Source organism: Urocampus carinirostris, chromosome 4, assembly GCF_059441175.1.
Source record: "Urocampus carinirostris isolate Australia breed hairy pipefish chromosome 4, RoL_Ucar_1.0, whole genome shotgun sequence".
In the NCBI taxonomy this organism is placed as follows: Eukaryota; Metazoa; Chordata; class Actinopteri; order Syngnathiformes; family Syngnathidae; genus Urocampus; species Urocampus carinirostris.
The window spans coordinates 30,246,274-30,271,982 of record NC_142352.1 but is presented as its reverse complement, the minus strand read 5'-3'; the positions used below and the strand labels follow the sequence as shown (position 1 = coordinate 30,271,982).

General features: G+C 39.4%; 1 protein-coding gene across 2 annotated transcripts; it reads right to left on the bottom strand.

Moving 5' to 3' along the window:
• Positions 1–3,848: 3,848 nt before the first annotated feature.
• Positions 3,849–19,043, bottom strand: drd4b (dopamine receptor D4b). Of its 2 annotated transcripts, XM_088334130.1 has the most exons (5): positions 18,701–19,043; positions 12,524–12,636; positions 10,141–10,715; positions 4,662–4,873; positions 3,849–4,529 (listed from the first exon to the last, which is right to left on the bottom strand). In XM_088334130.1, the coding sequence occupies exons 1-5, from the start codon at positions 18,944–18,946 to the stop codon at positions 4,476–4,478; spliced, it is 1,200 nt and encodes a 399-aa protein (XP_088190256.1). In that variant the 5' UTR covers positions 18,947–19,043; the 3' UTR covers positions 3,849–4,475. The 2 variants fall into 2 exon arrangements, with proteins under 2 accessions (XP_088190256.1, XP_088190257.1); XM_088334131.1 differs by having other exon boundaries at positions 3,849–4,873.
• Positions 19,044–25,709: the final 6,666 nt, after the last annotated feature.

Genomic DNA, 25,709 nt, shown 5'->3' with positions numbered 1-25,709 from the left:
GAGATGAATATTAGTAAAGATAATAGCTACAATTTGTGTTTCCTTTATTTGGTGTATTTAAGATAAATTAATATAATTCCAGTTAATTTTTTAAGCACATATAAAAGGATGATGCCAACAGAATTAGCCAGAGACAAAGGGCTGATACTGTATACTGGACTGTCTCAGAAAATTAGAATATTGTGATAAAGTTCTTTATTTTCTGTAATGCAATTAAAAAAACAAAAATGTCATACATTCTGGATTCATTACACATCAACTGAACTATTTCAAGCCTTTTATTATTGTAATATTGCTGTATTTGGCTTACAGCTTAAGAAAACTCAGAAATCCTATCTCAAAATATTAGAATATCATAAAAAAGTATACAAGTAGGCTATTCAACTAATCACCTGAATCATCTAATTAACTCGAAACACCTTGCGAGGGTTTCCTGAGCCTTAAAAACACTCAGCTTGGTTCAGTAAACTAAATCACAAGTATGGGGAAGACTGCTGATCTGACGGCTGTCCAGAGGACCATCATTGATACCCTCCATCAGGAGGGTAAGACACAAAAATAAATTTCTCAAAGAGCAGGCTGTTCACAGAGTGCAGTTTCAAAGCATATCCACAAAAAGTCTGTTGGAAGGGAAAAATGTGGCCGGAAACGCTGCACAACCAAGAGAGATGACCGCAGCCTTAACAAAATTGTGAAGAAGAGCCGCTTCCAGAATTTGAGGGAGCTTCAAAGACAGTGGGCTGAAGCTGGAGTCCAGGTATCAAAAGCCACAGTTCACAGACGTGTCCGGCAAATGGGCTACAATAGCCGTATTCCCATGGTCAAGCCACTTCTGAACTCAAGACAACGGAAGAAGCGTCTGACTTGGGCTATAGAGAAGAAGCACTGGACAGTTGCAGAGTGGTCCAAAGTCCTCTTTTCAGACGAAAGCAAGTTTTGCATTTCATTTGGAAGTCAAGGCGCCAGAGTCTGGAGAAAGGCTGGAGAGGAGCAAAATCCAAGTTGCTTGAAATCCAGTGTAAAGTTCCCACAGTCAGCAATGGTTTGGGGAGCCATGTCAGCTGCTGGTGTTGGTCCACTGTGTTTCATCAAGTCCAGAGTAAATGCAACTGTGTACCAAGAGATTTTAGAGCACTACATGCTTCCATCTGCTGAAAAGCTCTATGGAGATGAGGATTTCATTTTCCAGCATGATCTGGCACCTGCCCACAGTGCCAAAACCACCAGTAACTGGTGCACTGACCATGTCATCACTGTCCTTGATTGGCCTGCTAATTCCCCTGACCTGAACCCCATCGAGAATTTGTGGGGTATAGTTAAGAAGAAGATGAAAGACACCAGACCTACAAATGCAAAATGAGCTGAAGCATCCTGGGCATCAATAACACCTCAGCAATGCCACAGGCTGATTGCCTCCATGCCACGCCGGATTGATGCAGTAATCCGTGCAAAAGGATTCCCAACCAAGTACTGAGTGCATCAATGGACATTTTCAAATGTTTGATTTAGTTTTGCTGTTATAAAATTATTTTTTTACTTGGTCTGAGGAAGTATTCTAATATTTTGAGATAGGATTTTTGAGTTTTTTTCAGCTGTAAGCCAAAATCAGCAATATTCAAATAATAAAAGGCTTGAAATAGTTCAGTTGATGTGTAATGAATCCAGAATGTATGACATTTTTGTTTTTTTAATTGCATTACAGAAAATAAAGAACTTTATCACAATATTCTAATTTTCTGAGACAGTCCAGTATGTGAGGTTTGGGGGAGGGAGTATTTGGTCAACCATAAATTGTGCAAGTTCTCTCACTTAAAAACATTGGAGAACCTGTAATTGTTATAGGTATGTATTGTATACATAAAACATGAGAAACAGAATTAGCAAAATAAATTACATTGGCATATGTTTAAAAAAACGTGTTTCCAAATCATGATGGAAAATAAGTACTTGGTCAATAATAAAAGTTTATCTTGATACTTTTATGTACCCTTTGTTGGCAATGACAAAGTTAAAAGGTGAAAGTGTTCACAAAGTTTTCACATACATTTGCTGGTAAATTCCTCCATGCAGAGCGCGTCAAAGCAGTGATGTTTTGGGGGCAAGACAAATTTTTAACTCCCTCAAAAGATTTTTTTATACCATCTGGCAAAGCCACAATCGAAAGACAACCCTTGTTTGCCCTTGCCTGACGCATTGTGTTAGATACAGTGAAATGACATCGGAGCCCTTTTATTGTTACTTATGGTGTTCCGCAGGGCTTGGTACTTGGTCCCCTTTTTTCAGCAATTATGTGGTTCTGTTAGGTCTTATTTTTTGCAAGTACAATATCAGTTTCCATTTCTTTGTACATGACACTTATTTGTATCTTCCAATGGAGGAATCTGCCTCACTAAAATGTGGAAATTTGGAGGCCTGCCTCACTAAGATAAAAAGATTGATGTCACTTAACTTCTTGCACCTCAACACTGAAAAGACTAAAATGCAAATTATTGGCCCATCGAAATGCAGAAACTTGTTCTCAAACACTGCTCTGAACATTGACAAATGCAATATCCCCCAGAGTGATTCGGTCAAAAATGAAGGCACATTTGACCCTAATCTATCTTACATGTTAAGGATATTACTTGAACAGCTTTTTTTCCCCATCTTTGCAACAATGCAAAAATTCGGCCTATGCTGTTACGATCTGATACTAAGATTATAATTCATGCGTATGTTACCTCCTGTCTCAATTACTGCAATGTAGTATTCACTAGTCTCCCGAAGTCTAGCATCAAGAGACAGCAGCTGGTACAACATCCTGCAGCGAGGCTTACAACTGAGACAAGAAAGTTTGATCACATTACCTGGCACTAACCCTGGTCATCCTGGGATGGGTATTACCTCATGCACGGTCCCTCTTTAAGGTTTCCTAAATTCCTCATGAGGTTTTTGAGTTTTTTCTTGCTCTTATGTAGGTTTTAGATCAGGGGATGGTGTAATTGTAGTCTGTAGTCTGTACAGCCCTTAAAGATTTCTTGTGACTAACATGACTTGACTGGACTTACACATGTTAGGCATGGTCAAACACAGATACAGCAAAGAATTTGAGATGTAGATTTAAAGATCTTGAAGACAAAGCTGCTTAAGTAAAAGGTTTTGGATTTCATTCAAAAATGCAGCTAAATGAGCGTAAAAGGGAATATATATTACTTAATGTTTTGGTTTTGCTGGTCATGTTGTTTTTTAGAAAAAATATGAATATATTCCATTACGTCTGGTTCAAATAACACAATCTTTTATTTTAATAAATTTGAAAAGTGACTTTGTTTTTGATTTGATCACGATTTGTAATAAGGGTTGCTCAGTGAGATATAAAGTGAGACCAGTTGAGAGCCACTGTTTCAGAGCACCTCAAAGTAAAGGCCCGCTGGCCACATCCAGCCCCTGAGAAGGATTTATTTCTGTCCCTGAGATGATCTTGATCTATTATTGTATCATACACCGGGAATCAATGTCTATTTGTTTTACAGGTTGTTACCCCTTCTTGCAATTTGAAGTTTTGTGAATGGTAGAAAATTGCTATTATTTTTATTTGAAGTGATTTAAGATCCATTTTTGATTAAATATAAGATATAGGCAACTGATGGAACGTGAAAACTAGCGGCTTCTTTCATTTATTGTTAATGTAATGAAGTTTTCTTTGTTTTTTAGAGGAAATTTGTCTTTTGTTCCCATTGAAAATGAACAAAATATTGCCTTTTTCATCTGATCATATTTTTCAGTAGATTCAATTGCATTCACTATACTCCATGCACCATTTTTCCCAGCATTCAATCAGTGCGGTCCTTGGATTGTAGCTTATTTTTTATCTGGTCTTTCCATCCATTTGACTTTGTTTTTGATGGTTTATTTCTTTATACACAACTCTGTATGATAATGCAAAACTCTAAAATATGCAATAGTCAGGTCTCATTTACAAAGTTTAAACAATGCATCATGTTCAATACAGCAAAGACAATCATGAGTATACTTATTTAACGCTAATGAAAGAAATAATCAGAAGTAACACTTGATACAAAAATCTCCAACTTCAGTTCAAGACATTAATGGATCATTCCATCGGCAAAGTAGTTTGTCAATGGAGCAGAGCCATGTGTACAGTATAGCAGGCAGAACTCTTATGCAGTAATGTGTAATTGCAAGTTTTCATTTGGCAAGTGTCCATATAGTGAACTTAATAAAAATACACACAAAAAAAAAACGGTAAATGTTCTTGGATAAACTGGAAAACTTGCAAATAACATGTCACTTTGAACCAAAGTCTTTATCATTGAAGTAATTTGTACTGTAGTTATGTAGAGACTTGATGCATTTCAAGAGCAATGTCTCCATTCCCTTTTATTTAACTGTTACATTAAAAGAGGAAATAAAAGGAAGAACTCATCATTTACTCGAATTTACTGTAATTATATAATAAACTGTGATTATAATTTTTACCGACTGGACATGGATGCTTTCCAACTCATGTCTGCCCTTGTCACATTTTCCTGGACAAAGCACAACATAATAGTGTGTTACTGTATTATACAGTATAGATAATACCTGTATATGACCTCTACACTAATTTAAGGTAATTGTGAATATCGACACATGTTAACCAAGAGTCAAAGTGTTTATACCAAGCAGGTGTAACAGCAGTTTCTAAAGCATCTCTTGAAAAAGTTTTTGAACTCTGTGTTGAAGATGGTGTAGATGATGGGGTTGAGGGCGCTGTTGATGTAGCCCAGCCAGGTCACTGTGCTTGTTAATCCGGGAGGGATCTCACACCTCAAGCACACAGCTCGAGTGGTATGGACCACAAAGAATGGAGTCCAGCAGAAGAGGAAGCAGCCTGCATGAATGCAGAATTATATGGACTTCATAATGGACTTGTCTCATGATCAATTAGTCACAGAACAACAAGGATTGTACATATCTCATTCACCCTGTCGAAGTAACAGCAAAACATGTAATTGTCATGATTGCCAATTCAAGGCACCTGTGATTGCCCAATTGGCGCCAACAGCCCTGAGAGCTGATTGGCTAAGAGACTCTTTTTAAACCTCCAGCTTCCAAGAGGACCCTGTCAGATCGTTGCGAACCTTTGCTCCCAGCTAGACAAGCTCATTCCGTCCGACAATCTCCTGCTCTGTTTTCTCCTGCCTGATTACCTGTTGCCGACCTGTTTCTGGACCTGTTTTGCCCCGTTTCTGCCCTGGTCTGCCATCCCTACCACCGATCTGTTTTGCCCTGTTTCCTGCCTGATACCTATTGTTGACCTCTTTTCCGAACTCGATACCGCCCTTTCCCTCCCGTCCCGGCTAATGACCAGTATCTCTGCAGCCTAGGATTATCCTCACTCGACACGGAAGTGCCACTTCCGCGTTCCTGCCACCTGCTATCCTTGTCTGTCAATCATCAGATCGTGGAAGCAAGCCCTGCTCTCCCTCTTTATCAATAAAACTGAGTAAACGAATGAAACTGGGTCCTGTTTCTGGTACGTGACAGTAATGCCTCGTTTTTCATAGCTTGATAGACCATGCTGACAAAGATCTATGGAATTCCATCCATTTTTTTCACAGTGAGCAAATGCTAATGCTTGAGTGGCAGAAGGTAGCGAAAACCCAGTGTAACTGACAATGCAAGGGACGCGTGGTACTTTTTTATAGAAGGTGTTACATATCTGAAATTACAGGCCAAACCTGTTGAGTAAAAAGGGTCTGGTACATCTTTTTCAGACTAACATTGAAAATGTAACTAGTATAAAGCTGTTCTGTACGTAACTGAGATTAATTTATACAACAATGAGTTTCATCATAATCACTTAGGATAGGTGAAGATCCAGAACCAGTGAGCCCATTCAGCCAACACTTTGAGACATATACAGTACGATGCAAAGACGCTCATAGGTACTGCATTCCTGACAATAATTTAAGCCAAAATGTAATTAGTACCACATTTAGTTTTTTTAGGCGCTCAGATTAGTATTAGCTTGCAATGCTAACATGTGATAAGAATTCTTTGATCTCGCAGAGTTGAGTCCCTAATCATCATGTTCAGGCTGGAGTTCTCTCGCTTTTTAATTTTTTTTATTTTTTTTTAATTATCCACCAGTCTTTGTTATTTGTTTTTGTTTTCTTTGTCTGAAGGACAATACGGGTTTGCTTCGGGCACGGTCACTCAAAACAAGTTAATTGGCCGAGCTCAGAAAATGTCCGGTTTTAATGCCCGCGGGCCCGGGTGGGGGCTGTATTTTTCTTTGGCCAGATCTTACCTCTACTTGTGACCGTGACAAAAATTCATACTATAATTGGTGCCTATTAGGCCTACCTAAACCTGTGTTTTTCTTTTCACGAGGGAGGATAAAACACTCCTTAGTGCTTTCAAATCCCAATTAGTTGTAACATTTACCAGTCTAGTATGCAAAAAATAATTGCCACAGACTATAGCTTCCCCACCAACCAGAAGTGAATACAGAACAGTAATATATTATCTGAGTTCTGGCAAACGATTCTGCAGCCTGCGGGGCAGGTCAGTGCCTAGCTCACTGCATGAGAAATAGCAGTCAAAACCTTGATTTTGACTTTGTTGTAGAAAAAAAACCAATGAGTATTTTCTTGAATTCTTATCATTGCAGTATTCAAGTAAAAGCACATTTATAACAAGACTTGTGCAAGAGGTCATAATGAATGGAATTTATTGTCATTGATAGCCACGTTGTGAAAATATTGTACGCAACAAAATTAGACATGGCAATCCTGGGTAAAGATGGAATAACAACTTTAAAGCCCCAATATGTAATTTTTGACCACTACATGGTGCTGTGTTGTCTGATGCGAGCAAGGGCTAGTGGCACAGTGTCAGAGTGCACAGCGTGGCGGCATCCTGACGAAAAACATGGCGGACACCTAAGTGGGGATTCCAAGGCGTAAAAGAAACACAAATTTCTCGACTGACTATTTTTTATAAGAATAACGTTGGTATGATGGTTCATGTATTTTTGCCTAATATTCGCATTAATTATTGAAACATGAATATTTTGTTTGTTTGTTTGTACATGATTCAATTGTTTGTTTGTTTGTAAATGATTCAAATTGAATCTTTTCTTCCGGCGCCGTCACGAATGGCAGCCACTCCAGCAGCTCCCGTGTTATTTTCGATTGTTCTCGATTGTTCTCAGCTCAGGGATGCTGCTGGAAATGTGAATTTCCCTTCGGGGATGAACAAAGTATCTATCTATCTATCTATCTATCTAATTATTTTTATACTGAATGATAGGTGTTTATTTTGGTACCACTAGGCGGCACTAAATGTTACACGCAGTCCCTTCAAAGACAACACAAGATAAAAGACTGTCAGGATAAACAGGCAAAAATGTTTACAAAGTCTTGCTTAGAGACTGGCAATCTTGCATGGTAACATTAGTGCAATAACATTTAGCAGCAACAAAAATCCCCAAAAGGAGTTAAAAGGAGACATCCTAACGTTTACTTTTTTGTACAAATTGAATTTCTTACCAATCAGAGCATCAACTATTTCCAAGTGGTAAGGCCTGAGGAATCAATGTTTGGAAAGACTCAAGATCTTCTGATAACACCCCATTTAACAGTTTATTCAGTACAAGAGGTGATAATTGAAATGTGAATTTCCCTTCGGGGATGAACAAAGTATCTATCTATCTATTTATCTATCTAATTAAAATGAGCTGTGCTGCTGAGTGTTCAAAGGCTAAAAACATTCATGTTACAGTCCATGTTGTGGTTTGCCTGCCATTTTGTTTTTGTACCTCTTTGGCTCACTTGAGAAATAATCTGGGTTTTTTTTTCTCATGCAAGCTTGTCCTTAACATTATTCACTGGAAATTTGAGACTACAGAGCGATCCTGATCAAAAGCCGCTTGCTCAAATCTAAGAACGAAATTCAGTTTTGTCTTTATACAAGCTCCCCAGGATTTTACACCGCAGCTAAAGAAATAATCTAATTTGAACCAACTCTGTGAGGAATTTGGCATTAACACCTTTTCCTGCAGAAAGCCAACAGAAAAGTTTTCAGTTTTGCTCCAAGTTGTTTACGTCACGTGTTTCCGGATCATGTGACCATTTAAGACGGCGATTAGAAAAACGAGCACATATTTACTACTGCGCAGAGAATGGCTGTTTCCCGTAAACTGTGAGCCCTCCATTTCTAGAAGACAGCACCAGGGGCAGGACAAAGACAAGGAACCTTCCCGTGGTGTCCTGCGAAAGGCTCTCTCCCGGGGGAGCCTTACGAATCCAACTCAGTCCACTCAGACTCGCTCTTTCTTTCTTTCTTGCTCCTCTCTTCTTCTTTGTCTCTCCTTTTCTCTCTTCCCCCTTTACACTCTTGTCTCTCATTTTCTCTATCCCTCTCTTTCCTACTCTCTCCCCACCTCTCTCACTCTCTTTTCCCCCTTTTTGCCTTTTTTCCCCTTTTTTTCTGTCTGTCTTTCTCTCTTTCTATCTGTCCCTCTCTTTCTCTCTCTTCTACTCTCCTCTCTCTGTTCTTCTTAGGGCGGGCGACTTCGAGAGCAACCCTGGCCCCCAGTCCAAATGCCAGTGGTGCTTTCGAACCATTCGCTGCGACCACACCCCAATCACCTGTACTACCTGCCCACCGGGCTTCCATAAATCATGCACCGGCCTGTCCGAAAGTACTAAGGACTTTAGAGGCTTCGTCTGCTTGGTTTGCTTGGGTCGCACCCCGTCAGGCCTGGCGGCACAGGACAGTCGCAGCCCCCTCTCCTTCGGAGAATTACGGAGCCTCCCACGAGCGAGTCTGGCGCTACTATGGATTACCTTAGGCGCCTTGAGTGACTCAACGACGACGACGACGACAACAGCACCAGGGCAATCATACTGTGGAGCATACTGTTTGCAACACAGGCATGTATTTTTGTGATGGGGTCATTGGTGGTTACCGTGGTAACAGACCAAATTATGAAATGAAATGAAATGATCTGCATTTATATAGCGCTTTTCAAGTCAATGACTTCCCAAAGCACTTCACATTGTGCTTCACATTTCCCAATAGCGGCCTTGATCTGTGCAGCCATGTAAGGCTGCTAACCTGCTTATTGTGGGTATTGGGGGTTCAGTGTCTTACCCAAGGACACTTCGACATGTAACACGGACAAGCCGGGATTCGAACTGGGATCCCTTAATCCTAAAACGATCGCTATACCTCCTGAGCTACTGCCGCCCCAAATTACATTCACTTGTTATCGTTCCTCGAGGATTAAAGGAAAGGTCAGTGACCTGACATTGACGCTGATGATACGGAAAGAAAACTAGTGTTTTTTATTAATAAATTCCAATGCAGTTGTTTAAATTAATGACTTGATTTGTGGGTAAAAAAAAAGTTTATATATTGTGCGTACGTAGTTAATAATAATAATAATAATAAAATACTTTCAAACCTCCAGTTGTGCTCCTGAATAATGTTGGTAAAAACGTGGACTAATTTATCTCAAGGGCATCATAAATGTTTCCAACCATCACCATCACCGCTGTGTTTTGTATTTAGAGCACATGCGTTGTGGAAAAGAGCAGCTTGCCGTTTTCCTCAGTGCAGCCACAAAAAAATTAAGAATAAGGCGCACCGTATTCAAAGCCGCAATGTTTGAAATGTAGCAAAAAAGAAGCGACCCAAGGTCCGGAATTAACCATCTATAGCACTTTAAAAAGTGTGAAAATTTCCTGTAAGAAACAAAACAAAAAATGCTAAATTTGGGTGAGCAGCAGTCACTACGTTTACATGCAGGGAATAGTGCGACTGGAATCAAATCCGGATTTTGGACTAATCCGAATGAATGTGTTAAAATTGACAGTGACATACGAACATTCCTGTACACGTGGTGTTAAAACAATGTATTGATAGGTCTGATGCCAATGAACATATTCAAGTGGTTGGTGTAAAAATAAACATTCAGAATTAAAGAACCCAAGTTTGAGGCAGAAAGTGTTAAGAAATTAGATAAGATCACCAGCTAATAAAAATGACTCCATATTTGTTTTTTGTTATGAAGGCAGTAAATTTGTCAAACTGATCATTTTTTTAATCTGCTAGGAAATTAAAAAAAAAAAAGATAGAGAAACTCACCGACTACAACCGGTAAAACCCTCATGGCTTTCCTCTCCCTGCTATTGATCTTGGCTCCTTTCTTAATTTGGTGTTCTTGTCTATAGGTCACTGTAGGTATGGCATCCGCTCCGCACTGCAAGGGATAAAGAATCTCTTCCTTCATGTAGTCATCGATGTCATCCCTTTCAATCATCCCAGGTAAAGGCATCGGCAAATGCCCGGAAATGGCCGCCGCCAGCGGGGGTAAGGCTGTGGCGATGGCCGCATGCTGTAGCTTCCTGCAGGTTTTAATGCTGCTGTGCAGTTTGGCCTTCCGCGCCAGCTCCCAGTGCTGCAAGCCGCGAAACACACCAAAGTAGAGCAGGACCATGATAGGGCACGGAATGAAGAAGGAGCAGATGGAGGAATAAACAATATAGTTTTTGTCCTCCAGTTTGCATTTACTCGGGTCACGGTTAGGTACGTTATTGATTCCAAACATAACAGGGGAGGCAACAGCGAGGGCTAGCAACCAGGTGCCCAAAAGCAGGATGATTTGACGACAGTCCACATACTTGCGGTTATAATTTAGGGGAATGGCGACTGCAATGAACCTGAAAAACCAAGAGATCACAACTATTAAAATGGTCAAGTCGATGTCAAGTGTCAAGTGGGTTCTGTTCAGAACTCAGCCACTACTAGGGATTTTCTCGATCAGGATTGTGGATAGGTATTGTGCCTAAATTTGGGCAACTAGCTGGAATGATACTGAGTTGCAAGGCCCCTTGAAATCATGCATGGGCATTCAATAGATATATCGTTCTGAAAAATAGGGTACTTTTTATTCTTGCGAGGAGATCACTTTATTTTTCTCGTTATTTTCGCTTAGTGCCGAGCACCAAAAGTAATAATGCACTTAATAATGTACTCGAAACAGGCCTCTCCTTACTTTCAATGATTCTTGAAAGTTGGTTATTTATTTCTCTATGCTGACTAGTATGCTACACTAATCAATAGTTTCTTTTTAACTCAGTTGGGCATTGTTAACATTTGCTTAAGTTAAAAGCACTCATTAAAAAGGAGGTGATCGGTTAATCCCTTGAAAAAAAAAAAAAAAAAAAAAAAAAAGACTTTTGGGTGACATGTAAAAATGAAACTAAGTGGATTTCGTACAGCTGAAAATGGTTGAGTAGAATCTTAGGTACAGTGATACCTCCAGATACGAGATTAATTCACCCCTGGATCGTATTGGTACAGTATTTACAATTGCTCGTATTTCGAGAAAATTTTCCCGATCCTAAAAAACTGAAAACCTCCCTAAAGCATTTGAGTTAACCCTAAAAAATAAAACTTCTATACAAATATTCCTGATCACTAAAAACACATTCAAAGAGAAGTTGTACATGAAAATAAAGTACAATAATCCCTTGTTGTACGCGGGGTCGCGTTCCAAAGAAGAAGATGATCAAAACCAACCAAGTAGAAACCTTTATTTATTTAATAATTATTTACTACTCAAGAACAAACCTAATTTACAGGCTGAAGTATTGGTTTAAAAACTTTTTTTTACAAATAACTTCTGTTCTGTCAAATTTTCAAAAATAATCTTACTGTTTTATTGCTGAACTGTATGGATTTAAACACAATCCACTTTTCTTTACATGATACTTGCTGCTATCATGTGGAAGTTATGGAAAACTGCACTCAGCTTCCAGTTCTGTCCTACAAAAACCATATATTTTACGATTTCAAACAGTTTTGAAAAAGCGCCAGGAAGCCACTTGGGAGCGCCAAAGGCCGGCATGTGGCTCCAGGGCATGTTTAGCTAGTGGAGTGGTTTAACTTCGTTCCTCTGTTTAGCTATTCGGAATGCAGAACACAAATAATGATGAAAATCCACAAAGTAGCAAAACCGCGATACAGCAGAGTAACACGATAACTAGATCCATCCATTTTCTGCACAGCTTATCTTCACAAGGGTCACGGGAGTGCTGGAGCACAGTGGACACCCTGAACTGGTTGTCAACCAGTTGCAGGCCAAACAGAGACAGACAACTCACTCGCTCATTTACACCGAGAGACAACTTAGACCAGCCAATTTACCTGACTTGCGTGTTTTTTGGAATGCGGGAGAAGATCCATGCAGGCACGCATGCAAACTCCGCACGGAGAGGCTGCGGTAGCTGGAATTGAACCCTGAACCAACCAGTTGCTGTGCTGCCCACGATTGCTGCAATGATTATAAAATGACTCTAAAGTCCCTACCCAAAAATGTTGCGTACCTGGCGGCCGGTATGCCCGTATTTAGTTCTGTTTCCCATTAACCGCGATAACCAAGGGATTACTGTACATCACTTTCTTTAAGTAAAAGTGTTGAAGAGGCTCGTGTATATACCTGGGTGAGTGAGTGAGCACAACTTACCGGTCGACACTGATGGCACAGAGGTTGAAGATGGATGCAGTGCACAACATCACATCCATGGTCATCAGGCCGTCACATACAAACATATTCAAGGACCAGACACCACCTTGGAACTATACACAAAGAATCAAACTCATTAGCTGCTCAAAATCTGAACACACTAATCCTTTTTGCGCTTGCATCACTATAACCTTCAACTATGGCAACATTGTTCCTGTCTGAACATCCTTTTTCGCATACTTTGCTTCTAAGATGCAGAATGCATACTGTGAGGCAACCAGTGTTGGGAGTAAACACAATTACTTTACTCAATAACGAGTACTGTAACGCGTTAGCAAAACAAATTTGTACAAGATTTGTTACAGCATGGTGTGTTACTCAACTACTTATTGAAAACATTTCACAAATTCCACGGCCATCTATTCAGTGGCTTCTAGAAGGCAGTAACTCTTCTAGTTTGATCTAAACTTGTCTAATCTTATTGCCATGCACTCTTATTTTTTATTTCTTGTTTATTTATTTTAAAGCAGTACGACAATGACGGCAAAAATGGTATTTGTTACATAGCTTCCATTTGGGTTTGCATAGCGTGGTGAATTGGTTCGGGAGTAAAACTGCATTCACTGCATGTTAAAATAGCCAAGTAACGCATACAATGCAAAATATGAAAATCATTTTTTTCCCGGTTTTTGTGTATAAATGTGTCATGCTAAGATGTTTTGTAATGTGTTTATAATATGTAGGGTAGGCTACTAAAGAAGGCCAAATGATAAAGTTTAGCTTTGAATACTACGGTAAACTAAACATATTAAGTTGACATTATTTTAATGATCTGGCCCGCCTGAAAACAGGAAATCAGGACCCTGCCACAGCGCCAAACTGAGTTTGACATCCCTGCCCTAACTTATTTAATCACTTGCAAGCTGTGTTTACAACTATAAAATAAAATACTGGAATCAGGGGGTTAGATTAGATGCACAAATTTGTTTGTGTGTCAACTGTAGCAAATGGTAGGCAGCGTGTAGGGACAGGTGGGAGTTGGGGTGTGGTTTACACAGGAACAATATACCAACAGGAAATCAATGGGGCAAATGTAAGCAAAGAATTTACAGTAAACGTGTTCTGTACTTTGGTCTTCATATTTGTAAAATAACCTTTTCAATACACCATGACCGGACAAAAAGATACCGTCCTTGACAGTAATCAGCAATGGGGGAGGAAATCTGGTTTGAATCCAATAGACAAAATTGACATGGAGTGTCTCGGCTCTGTTTGTTTGCAAGCTCTCAAGGTTCCCCAAGCATTATGAAGGTTTCACGGCTTCCACAGGTTGGTGTACACCTTTTCTTCTATTTCTTTGATTATGTAGCTATTGTTAAGCAGTTTTAGGTGGTCGGTTCCAATGCTAATATAGACGGTAATTTGTAACTGGCTAGTTACTTTCCGTTATCCGGGGGCGTAACAGAATGAATTTATAATTGAAGTAACTAGTAACGTTAGCTAGTTTTTTGTTTGCACCCAACACTGCATGCAATCAATACCGATTGTACCTGGATGTTTTGCGTGATATTCAAAGCATCTGCCAAGTGCAGATGCGTTGCAGAACAATAACAAGATGACAGCCGAAGCCAATTAAAGAAGAGAGCTCACTCGTGGTCTATGAGTCATGTGCATTTTTAGAAAGGCAGACAGGAGATTTTTAGCACTTAATGAGAGTTGTGAATGCTCATGAGTCATTCTTGCAAATCGTTGTGAATTCAAAGGATATTTTCAATAATTACCACGTAGATTTCATTATTTGAATGACAGTATACCGTTAATATACAGCAACTTTCATTAAAAAATACAGAGTGGTCCAGCCTGCCTCCACATTTGGTCCGGCCCCCTGAACAATGCCAGAGGGCGTTTTTTTTTTTTACCTGAAAAATAACTCAAAGTCACGGTGCACGTTTTTTCTTGAACCGGGATTTAAATCCAAGTCGCGACGGTTAAAGTTCCCAACTCTTACCACCAGACTACCATTCATGTGTATAAGCGTTTCTCAACTGGAGGGTCAAGACTCAGAAGTGAGTTGCGCACTAGTTTTCAGTGGGCTGCAGGCCTTTGCCTTGGCAAAATAATGCTTGAGAAAAAAAAACTGAGGATCTATTGAACAGTAGATGGCGAGTATTTGCTGCAAATGTGAGTTAAAACCCCCCATTTCACACCACAGAAAAAGACCAGTAAAATTTTTTCACACAAGTTATATGTCCAAACGCAGATACAGCGCAGAACGAATTACTGTATACATTTTATTATCTTGAAAACAAAGCCACTAAAGTAAAGGCGTTTTGGATTTCATTATAGCGACATTTTGTATTACTTAGCCCCCTCTAGTGGGAAAATATATAATGTATTAAAAAAAAACAATACTGAATTGAGTAATCAGCGGTAATACATGAACTAGACTTGTAGTTATTTTAAGGCTGACCTAGAGGACGCTAACATAAATGTCGGCTATCTTGCTGCTACGAGTACCACTAAAAGCTTCATTACTTTCTTTTTTCTGTCTTTTGGGGAGGGGGATGTCTTTTTTTCTTCTTCCTTTTTCCTCTTCTTGCTTTTTTCTGTTTCCATTTTTCTTTTCTTTCTTTTTTGAATGTCTGCCATCTTGCTGCTATGTGCACCCCCAAAAACCAAAAGCCTTGTGAAAGGAAAAAAACGAAAACAAAAAAAATGGTTTGGTCACTTTGAGTCTTCATAATTTGTATTCTTTCTGGTTTTTAGCACGCAAATTTGGTTAGGCGCCGCAAAAAAGAAGCATGTAGTGGTCAAATTTTATATTGTCCCTTTAAGAAATGCAGTGTTTAAGGGAATATTATCACTTAAAGTCGTTTCAGTTTTGCTGATCATCAGGGTGAGTCTACAGACATGGGACCAAGTCACACATGTGCAAGTCTCAAGTAAGTCTCAAGTCTTCACCTTCAAGTCCCAAGTAAGTCCCAAGTATTTTTTTCTTGGGCAAGTCAAGTCACAAGTCAAGTCCCGAGTCTTAGATTGCCAAGTCCAAGTCAAGTCACAAGTCATAAAAACAGCGACTCGAGTCGACTCGAGTCCAAGTCACTAAGTCTCAAGTCCCCATGTCTGGGGTGAGACAGTTCTGCAGTCAGATCAGTTGAGATTGAGAACCAAGATATCAAAGACATATCGAAGGGCATTGGGTTTTATCCCATAATCACACATTTCAGTGTGCATTACACATGTTAGAATGACAATACGTTTTTCACCTACAATGCTTAGAATGAAACAGAAGAATAAAATAGAATATATTGTCATCGTAACATGTGAAACGTACAACCAAATTAACATTAGCCTCAAGTACTGTGACTAAATATAGGGTGATAAAGAGATAAAAACTTCTGACTTTTCGCAAGTCATCTATATCGTTGATTGTCCTGTGCTAAAACTAAGACTGCACGCCACATATTCTATTAACTTTTTTGTGTGGAACCCACTGCGTTGTTCGGTTATTATTTATTTCATGGATAAATAGTGTTTTTTATATTCCGACTTTTGTTCTGAGAAGAATCCAGAGGGATTATAAGGTTATTAATATGTTTATTAATAGTGGTATAATTGACCTTTGAAGCACAACCACACAGGCTCAGAGACAGCTTCTTGCCCAGGGCTGTCACCACAAAACTGTAAAAACATATCTTGTGATTTTTTTTCTTTCTTTTTTTGTTCGTTTTTTGCTGCTGCTTAATTAAACTGTGAAAATGTATATTATTGCGCGAAACTGTGAAATTATATACTATAGCGCAAATCTGTGACATATACATCCTGTGACTTATTTGGGGTTTTTGGTGCTGCTAAACGCCATTGCACTTTATTAGCACCATTGTTACAATGCACTATTCTTTCTCATTCATGAATACTGTACTATTATTACAATAGTCTCGCCAGGGGTAGGGAACATATGGCTCGGGTGCCATATATGGCTCTTTTCATGAGTGCATATGGCTCCGAAATAAAATGTAACTATTGCACATCTCTTCGTTCCAAAGTCAAGTGATTTCCTCCCGATTTTGGTCCATATAAAGCCGAAGCAACTTAATGCAAAAGTACGATAATAAAACCATTTAAACTGATAAATAAAAACGCTGGCAAACGACTTTGAATGGGTGAGCAGTACAGGTGGGCGGATCCCTGCACACAGCGCAAGGCACTTCCTTCTCTCTCTCTCTCTCTCTCTCTCTCTCTCTCTCTCATTCTCTCTCTCTCTCTCTCTCTCTCTCTCTCTCTCACTCTCTCTCTCTCTCTCTTTCTCTCTCTCGCTCAGTGCAGTCCACACCGAAAGTGAATATGACGATATGCTTATCGTTTGCAGTAATTTGTGACATTTTTACAAAAGAACTTTCCATGCACATTGTTTTGAAACCGTTATTAAGGACAAATTTCATGGAAAGAAATTGCCTCAACACTCTTAACTGAAGGTGGAAGACAAATTGTAAATGGCATATTTGAATTGTTTTGGGACACAGGATTTGGTATTATTATTATTTCATACAATTGAATATATCATCAAATGACACACAGTGAAATAAAAATGGCTGAAGAATTAGCTTTTGTCTAGAGAGTGTGTTTGGCAGTTTTTTCAATTTTGTCTGAAAATATATGATGTGGCTCTCTCAATTTATTTTTAAAACATTTTTTGCTTTTATGGCTCTTTGGGTCAAAAAGGTTCCTGACTCCTGCTCTAAGCACTATGTTCTACATATTGTTTCTGCCTTTGTCCTGATGTCTCTTGGAAATCGTTATTACATGTTTATACTGGGGTGCCATGCAGTGTTCCCTCTAAGCTGCGCGCGTGCACAATTGCGCACTGCTCGCACATTCTCAGCGCACAAGAAAATCTAGCCTGAGAACAAAAATGAGGGCTCAAAATTACTACCGGTAATTAAGAAGCGACTTAAGTCAAAGTTACAGTGCATGAAGGTAAAAATACACGGGTTCCCCTGACGCTGTGTTCTAAATGCGGTATTTTCAAGTCAAGGTCGAAGTAGAACGAAGTTAAGTAAAGTTAGTAGAGTTTGTCGAGAACCGGCTTCTTCGGCTCAGCTCACTAAAACGAACCATCTCTTTCAGGTCCTAAACGGCTCTTCAGGTTGTTTTTGCTTCTTTAATCCCAACATGACCAAATATTATGTCAAATTATGCACAAAATGACTTAAAGGAAGGGGAATAGAACAAAAAGGAAAAAAAATACCAAAATGAAAAAGTAGTGAAAAGCTGAGAAAAAAAGAAACAAAAGGAAGCGAAAAAAAGAAGGAAAAATTTAGAAAAAAAGCCAGAAAAAAAGAAAATAAAGAAATGTAGGAAAAAAGTAAATAGAGAACAAAAAGAAAAAAGTAACAGCTCGGAGAAAATAAACACAATGAGATTTTTTTTTTAAAGGAATTTTTAAAAAAGTAGAAAAAAACACGGAAAAAAGAAGAAAAAGTTTGTGTTGCATTCAATAATTTCCAATTATATCAAGTGAATCTTGTTGCCAACATTGTACTTCCACTAAAAATGTGATTAAGTACAGTTGTGTATCTTACAACCGACTAAATAAGCCCCCCAAAATGTTAAACATTATGCGACAATATATATCAGGAAATAAAAAGAAATGGATATCTTGTGAAAGAATTGTAAGAACAAACGACGTTTGTAGGCCGTACAACCTTTGCAATAGTACATGAGTCGATTCATTCAAAAGAGAAAAATAATTTTGCATTGCCGAAAACTCAGCAAAATGTAACTTGATGTCAAGTTTTGGACATGTTTGATAATGAATTATCTTGCCGCACTTGGGATTATGGTTGCTCACTGTTGTTTCAGCAGTTGCTCACCGACTTTGTGTGAACGCTCAGACCCGTGCAAAATTAGAGAAAACATTGCTGCCATGTCAAATCTTTATGGCTATGACAATAAAGACAATTGAATTCGTTTTCTGACTTTTCTTCTGTGAAGAATCCAGAAGGGTTATTTGATTGTGGCTTTCGGGAAAACCATTTTTTTTCACAAATTGTATGCACTCGTCACACTTTTTCTGTTACAAATTGTGAATTACAGGAACAATTTTGGAGATCCCCGTTCATACACACGAAGCTTTTTAGTGCATACAATTTAAAAGTTGAAATTTGAGTTTTTTACCTCTGCGTAAACGAAGAGTGGCAGAACCAAAACCGCCAGCAGCAGGTCTGCAAACGCCAAACTGACGATGAAATAGTTTGTAGTCGTTTTTAAAGCTTTATCCGAGTAAACACTCAAGCACACTAACACGTTGCCGAAGGTGACGACCGCGATAAGTAAGATTCCAAAAGCAAGAGCAGGGAAGTTGCGAACCACCGTGACCATTATCTGCGTGTGGTTGCCAAAATCCGTACAGTTGTCCAACATGATGGTGACAGAACACGAAGAACCAGCTTCTTAGTTGACGTTTTCATTTAGGAGGACCAAAAGGCAGAAAGTCAATTCTGCTGTGTTGACGAGGCGACTTGGATCACCGCAGAAGAAGGAGCGCGCTCCTAGCGCGAGACTCGTACTCGCGATTCACCATAATTGGACGCCAGTTTCAATATCTTACTGCAAATATTTTCATAGTAGTGTGCTGTACAAGTATTTTTCACATGGATACATTTATTTGTGCGCAATACTTAACCCACTTGACATGCAGGTACATAGACTGTACATTTTCTTTTTTCTTTTTTGTATTTTCAATCAAAGAGACATCATCATACCTGTCAACCTCCGCGGCTCCATGCCCTTACAAAATGTTGTATTTTCCCTTACAAAATACAAAATAATCTTACACCATATTTTTTTTTCAAACGTGTTTATTCATGAAGTTTAACATGTTATATTGTACATGTGTTTCGTTATATCATATATATTGTTAATTAACATTTTGTTGTGAGATACTGAGTTGCTCGACATGAATGAGGTATATGATAAAAAAGGTTAAAAAATGAAGTAGCTTGGACGTTCACTGTAGAAAGAAAAAATACATGCAGATATAATTAAGTAGTGCAGCACGGCGGCGCAGTGGTTAGCGCATATGCGGCACAGTTCATGTCTTGGGAACCTCCTGTGTGGGTTCAAATCCAGCTCCAGACTTCTTGTGCGGAGTTTGTATGTTCTCCCCGTGCTTGCGTGGGTTTCCTCCGGGCACTCTGTTTTCCTCCCACATTCCAAAAAACATGCATTTCAGGTGAATTGGCCGGTCCAAATTGTCCGTAGGTGCGAACGAGTGAGTTGTCTGTCCCTGTGTGCCCTGCGATTGGCTGGCAACCAGTTCAGGGTGTCCCCTGCCCACTGCCCGATGATTGCTGGGATGGGCTCCAGCACCCCCGCGACCCTACTGAGGATAAGCGGTGCAGCTAATGAGATGAGATGAGATATAATTAAGTAGCATAATACATTTTCTTATTCAAATTATGAATTCATTTTCTGCATTAAATTATTGTTGGTAATATAGTGATTAAAGGGATAACAAAAAAACTGTCTTTTTTCATTTTCCCATTTTATATTTCATTTTTTTATTAACTTCTTTATACAACATAATCATTTGTAATATAATGCATCAAAGCAAGTGACCCGTTTGAGAACCGGCTCTCTTTAATGAGTTGAGACGAAAAAGCCGGTTCTCTAAAAACAGACAGGCTTCCTTTCTCTGCATAACTACCACATGAAATCCGAGGCGGCAGACGCATGCGCACAGTTGCATCAAACCGCTCGCTTCGTTTGCAAGGAAAAAAAAGATAGATAGAGGCTTCCGCGGCGAACTCGTTTGACTTGATTGATTTGCCGTTTCGAGATAGTCGGATGGTGCCCATAATTGACAAATTTGCGTTTTCCGTACAGATTTTCTTGTACGTCGTACACGTCTTAAAATGCATGATAAACGTACTTTGTACGGCAAAAACGTACAGGTTGACAGGTATGCATCATTGAAAACTAAACACTTGGCAATTTTTCCCCGGTTTGTGCAAACATATACAGTGTATACCATATACCAGTTTTAATATCACAAAGAGATAACTAAAGGAAATACAAAATTCAGTTTTCTAATGTTGATTCCATTTATTAAGGCACAAAAAACCCATCTGGCCCTATTTTAAAAGTAATTGCTCCCTGAAAGCAAGTTGGGTCACCCTTGGGAGCGAATGTCACGACCAGGACGGAATCAGGACCCAAATGCGTAGCGTTAACCACAAGTTTATTGATAGAAAGAGGAAGGGCAGCGCCTGCGATCCGGTGCTCGCGTGAAGCAAGCTGCTCACGCAATTGGATCGTGATACGAATACGGAGGTGGATCTTCCGGAGTGGAGGATGGCGGTGCCAAGGACGAGAAAAAACAGGTCATACCCAGGACAAGAGAGCAAGAACATAGTCGGGATCAAAAACAGGTTGTACGCCGGAACGGGAGAGCAAATGTGGTCGGAATCAAAAACAGGTCGGAGCCGGAAACAAACAGGGAAATCTGGAACGGACGGGTGGAAAAACAGGTGCAAAAACAGGACAGGCGGTTAAAATGCTTGCCTTGTTACAACAGAGGTTTGCAGACGGACTGATAACCAGAGAGTGACAGGACTGGGCTTAAAAAAGGACAGGGAACCAATCAGGTTGACCGCAGCGACTGGCACCAAATGAGCGGGCACGGGTGATACTAATCATAATCATGACAGCGAATACAGAAATCAAACGTTTACGATAAATGAGTCTTTCAAAACGCTGTGGAGGAATGTTGTCCCACTCTTCTTTGCTAAATTGTTTAAAATCTGCCATATTGGAGGTTTTTTTTTTAGAATAAACAGCCCATTTTAGGTCAGACCACAGCATCACAATTGGATTGAATAGAGGACTTTCAATTGGCCACTTTATAACCTTCATTTTGTACTTTTTGAGCCATTCAGATATTGACTTGTTGGTGTGTTTAGGATCGTTGTCCCACTGCATGATCCATGAATGCTTGAGTTTGTGTGGGGCAAACTGATGGTCAGACATTCTCCTTGAGGATCCTCTGGTAAACAAGAGACTTGATTATTACGTCAACCATAGCGAGTTGTTCTGGGGCAGCAAAGCAGCCCCAGGTAATTTCAGTGTTCAGGACTCTACTCTGAAAAAAGACACGGGTCAAAAACAGCATTCTTGGGAGAGTTCACAGGAGAAAACCACTGCTGTCACAAAGGTACACTCAAAATTATCGCGCATTTGCCAAAAAGCATCTCTATTACCGTCAAGACTTTTGAAAGAAACATTCTGTCAACTGATGAGTCAAAAATTGAACTTTTTCAAAGGTTTTTAGCTGGTTACGTCTGGCGTAAAAATGACACAACATTTGAAAAAAGACATGCCATGATGTCAACAGTCAAGCTTTGTGGTAGCAGTGTGATGGTCTGGTTGTAAATAGGCCATATGTAATATTCAAAAGCACCCCGGCCTTGCCTTCTTCCTGTCTCGGCGGCGAAGAGAAAGCCCCCCGGCCGCGCTTGGTTCCTGTCTCGGCAGCAAGGAGAAAGTTCCTTGACCGCGGCTGGTTCCAATCTCGGGGCCAAGGGGAATGCCCCTCGGCCGCACTTGGTTCCTGTCTCGACAGTGAGGGGCAAGGACTTTCAGTCGTCCTGCTTCTTTTTTTAGGGGCCATCTGGTATCCGGTCCTTGTTGTGGAGGTCACAAGGGTTGCTAGGGTACTGGAGCCCATCCTAACGGACTTAAGGCAACAAGTAGGAAACATCAATCACAACAGCCTATCTCAGGGAACACCTAGACAGAAAACCATTTACATGCACTCATACTTAGGGACAATCTGAACTCGTCAATCGACTTAGCACGGATGGTTTTAGAATGGGGAGGTAACCGACGTACCCAGAGAAAACCTACAGGGAGGACAGTGATGGGATCAAACTACTAGGCGGACGTGGTGACAACCATTACTGTGCCAACAACCCTTGTTTGACGAAAAAGAAAATGGTCGATTAATGGACTTTGGAATGGATTACCATTTGACCTTTAGGAAGGATTTTGCATTTTTTTTCTCTTAACTAAGGCAACATAAATGCACGTGAATAAAAAACTGTGGCAGAGAATGACCTAATGTGAAATCAATGCATTGGATTTTCCTCTTTCTATTCTTCCCTGAACTAATACATTAGTTTCATGAACAAAGGTGTTTGTCACGATAGGAGAAGCAGCTGAACAACACATGCGTCCGGATACAGTAGCTATGTACTCAGATAAATGACAATGATTTTTAATCATTAGATTATTTAATCTAATGATTAAAAAGGGTAGTCTAGACTGATTATTTACAATGTTCTTAAACATTTTCATTAGGAAAAAAACAAAACATGAATTTTGGTTTCTTACCCTGATGTACAGTTATCCAAGGATATTTTGTTTGTTGGAAGAAAGCCCCCTTGAAACTGTAATACTGTCCTCATAAATTTGTACTTTATTAGAAAAGCTAATTAGTTCCATTATGTATTTTTAAATGTACTTTAACTTGTCCATTCAATTATCTAATCGATGCCAAACATTGTGTAATGTTTATTTAGCTTAATTGAAATCTAGTTGGAATCATATTACCGGTACAGTTGCTCATTTTGTTAGAAGGGTCAATCACACCTTTGAGCGTCAGGATGCAGCTTACTGTTCCTCGAATTAAATAGAGATAGATAGATAGATAGATAGATACTGTATTCATCCCCGAAGGGAAATTCACACCTCCAGCAGTATCATTGTGTTGAAAAATAAAATAATAAAATAAAAGATATAGAATACAAAAATACACAATATAACGTGTTGATATAGAGTATTTAAATAGTGCTACAGAAATTCCCACTGTAATTAAAATAGGGTAATATGCAAATGTGGGGGTAGGGTTTAATGTGGGCTTTTACTCCCCAGGTAGAGTTAAAGAGCCTCATGACATGAGGAAGAAATTATCTCCTCGTTCTGTCCGTGGAACAAGACTGTGACAGCAGTCTGTCGCTGAAGCTGCTCTTCTGTATGGAGATGATGCCGTGTAGTGGATGTAATGAATTGTCCATGATTGACCGCATTTATGTTATGACCGCAGCTAGTTCTCAGGTCAACAGCAAATATGTGGCCAGTTATTATTTTGTTGTCACAAATGATTGCGTACAAAATCCAATACTGGTGAAGTGCGGATTTTGTGTTTAGTGTGATTAAAAATATTGTCTCAATGTTTCAAATTACAATACAAATGCAAGTAATTGTATTACATTCCAGCTGGAGATAGAATGTACACTCTAAAAACACTTATTTTGTTCACTCAGTAGATGAGTTGTTTCAAAATTCTTAGTTATTTTATGTAAAGATAACCAAGCACCGAATAATATCAATCTGGAAAAAAAATTGATAAGTGACAATCCTGATCTTTTTTCATTTATCCGTTTATTTTTTTTTTAAGATTTGGCCTTGATGAGTTACAAGGTGTCGATGGCTGTTAACTTGTTAATTTAACCCAACTGTGCGCTATTCTTCCGCCTGTACTGTAAGTGTGAATTGGGTGCAAAAATGACGAGACTAAAAAAAAGAAATTGTTACAATGATGTCAGTAATGGTGTGAACGAAAAAGTACGTTGTGTGAATAATTGTTGAGTGGAGGTTTTTATTTTCTACAGCACGGCATTTTAAACTATAGAAGGTGCTACAGAAATAATTTCATTCAGTTCAACATTTTCAAATATGCATATTATTGTTTATGGACAAATAAGACACAAATACAAATAACAACAAGGTCAAAAAAGGATGCGTATGAAATATAAAATTATATAACGTTTTGAGTTAAAAAGCCAAAGTGTAAATAAAGCAGTTTTTCATTTATTTAGCAAAAGGTAAAGGGGTGGGAGGGGTAGGGCAGCGTGAGAGTTGAGAGTCCTTACAGCCTGATGGAAGAAGCTGTCCTTGAGCATGCTGGTTCTGACTTTGAGACTTCACATTTGACCTTATTTGATTCAGTCAATATAAAAAAATAGCTGACAATTCTTTAATAGCTTTAAAGCTTGAGATAACTTGTTAAAATAATGAATGTATTGAAAGAATGAAGTTGAAACTAATTGAATGCACCACAGATGTCCTGCTACTTTGATACAATCCTTCCAGCTTTGATTTTAGGTACGAATGATCCTTTTGTGGATAGGCCTCATCGACAGCTATCTTACCCCTTACCGGACCGAGTACATCCGATCATTCTTGTAAAGTGGCACTATCGAAGTCTACACACACACTTACGAGGCCGAGCAAATACATATTTTAAAGGTGTTGTCTGCAACTTCAGATTTTGCTTCTCTCTTCCCCCATCTTCTGGCTTAAAGTCATGATCGCAGTCTCAGTCAGCTCATTCCTCAAGTCAAGTCAAGTCATGTTTATTTGTATAGCCCTTGATCACAAGGAGTCTCAAAGGGCTGCACAGACCAAAGATTGTTGCAAACACTAATAAACTCTTCTTTTTTCATCTTTTCTGGGGTTTAGGTTGGTGTTTGGACTACATTTGAAACAGGGCTTTTTCTTTTACCATTTTCAGGCTACACTAACAAAAAATAAATCACAATCCACCCGTTTTCCTCCTCCCATCTTTCATGATTCTTAATGTGTTGCTAGTCCCGAAACAGCGGCGCTGAGAGTAACATAAAAACAGATAGGTGCTGTGGAAAAAAGATTATTAAAATTCTTTGAACTTATTTGGGCATGTTTATCTAATGGAGAAAATATTCTACCTTTAACTTTTTAAAGACAATTCAAACGAGGCACCCCACCTTTATGTTCTTGCAGTCTAATGGTCAAAAGCGGAATAGGAACTGAGAAGGTGCCGGGAGAAGTGTCCCTGAGTCACGACACAACAAAGAGTCGCCATTGTGTGGCATGGTGCAGTACTACAGAATGTGACTATAATGCTTACAATCTTGAAGAAACACTTCTCACCATTCACATTCCTCTTGTTCTCTGCCACAAGAATGCCACTGCATTACAGTCGCGCGGGCATGTAAAATAGATGCAAGTATTTTGTGGGAGGCTCCGAGGCCTCTGTTGGCAGCCGCTTCACGCCATCCATGCCCATAAGATGAAGTCACAAACGTAGCAAGTGTAGTGGACTCCCACTCGTCAGGCAGCACAGAAAGGGCATTATGTGGAGTAC

What these genes read in the sequence shown, in the direction of transcription:
- drd4b (XM_088334130.1), bottom strand. Translation starts at nt 18,946, where the DNA reads ATGTTGGACAACTGTACGGATTTTGGCAACCACACGCAGATAATGGTC. An exon ending in GGTTTTACCGGTTGTAGTCG is followed by an intron (nt 4,874 to 10,140) that starts GTGAGTTTCTCT and finishes GCATTCATGCAG; the next exon opens with GCTGCTTCCTCTTCTGCTGG. An exon ending in ACTGCTGTTACACCTGCTTG is followed by an intron (nt 4,530 to 4,661) that starts GTATAAACACTT and finishes TGCTTTGTCCAG; the next exon opens with GAAAATGTGACAAGGGCAGA.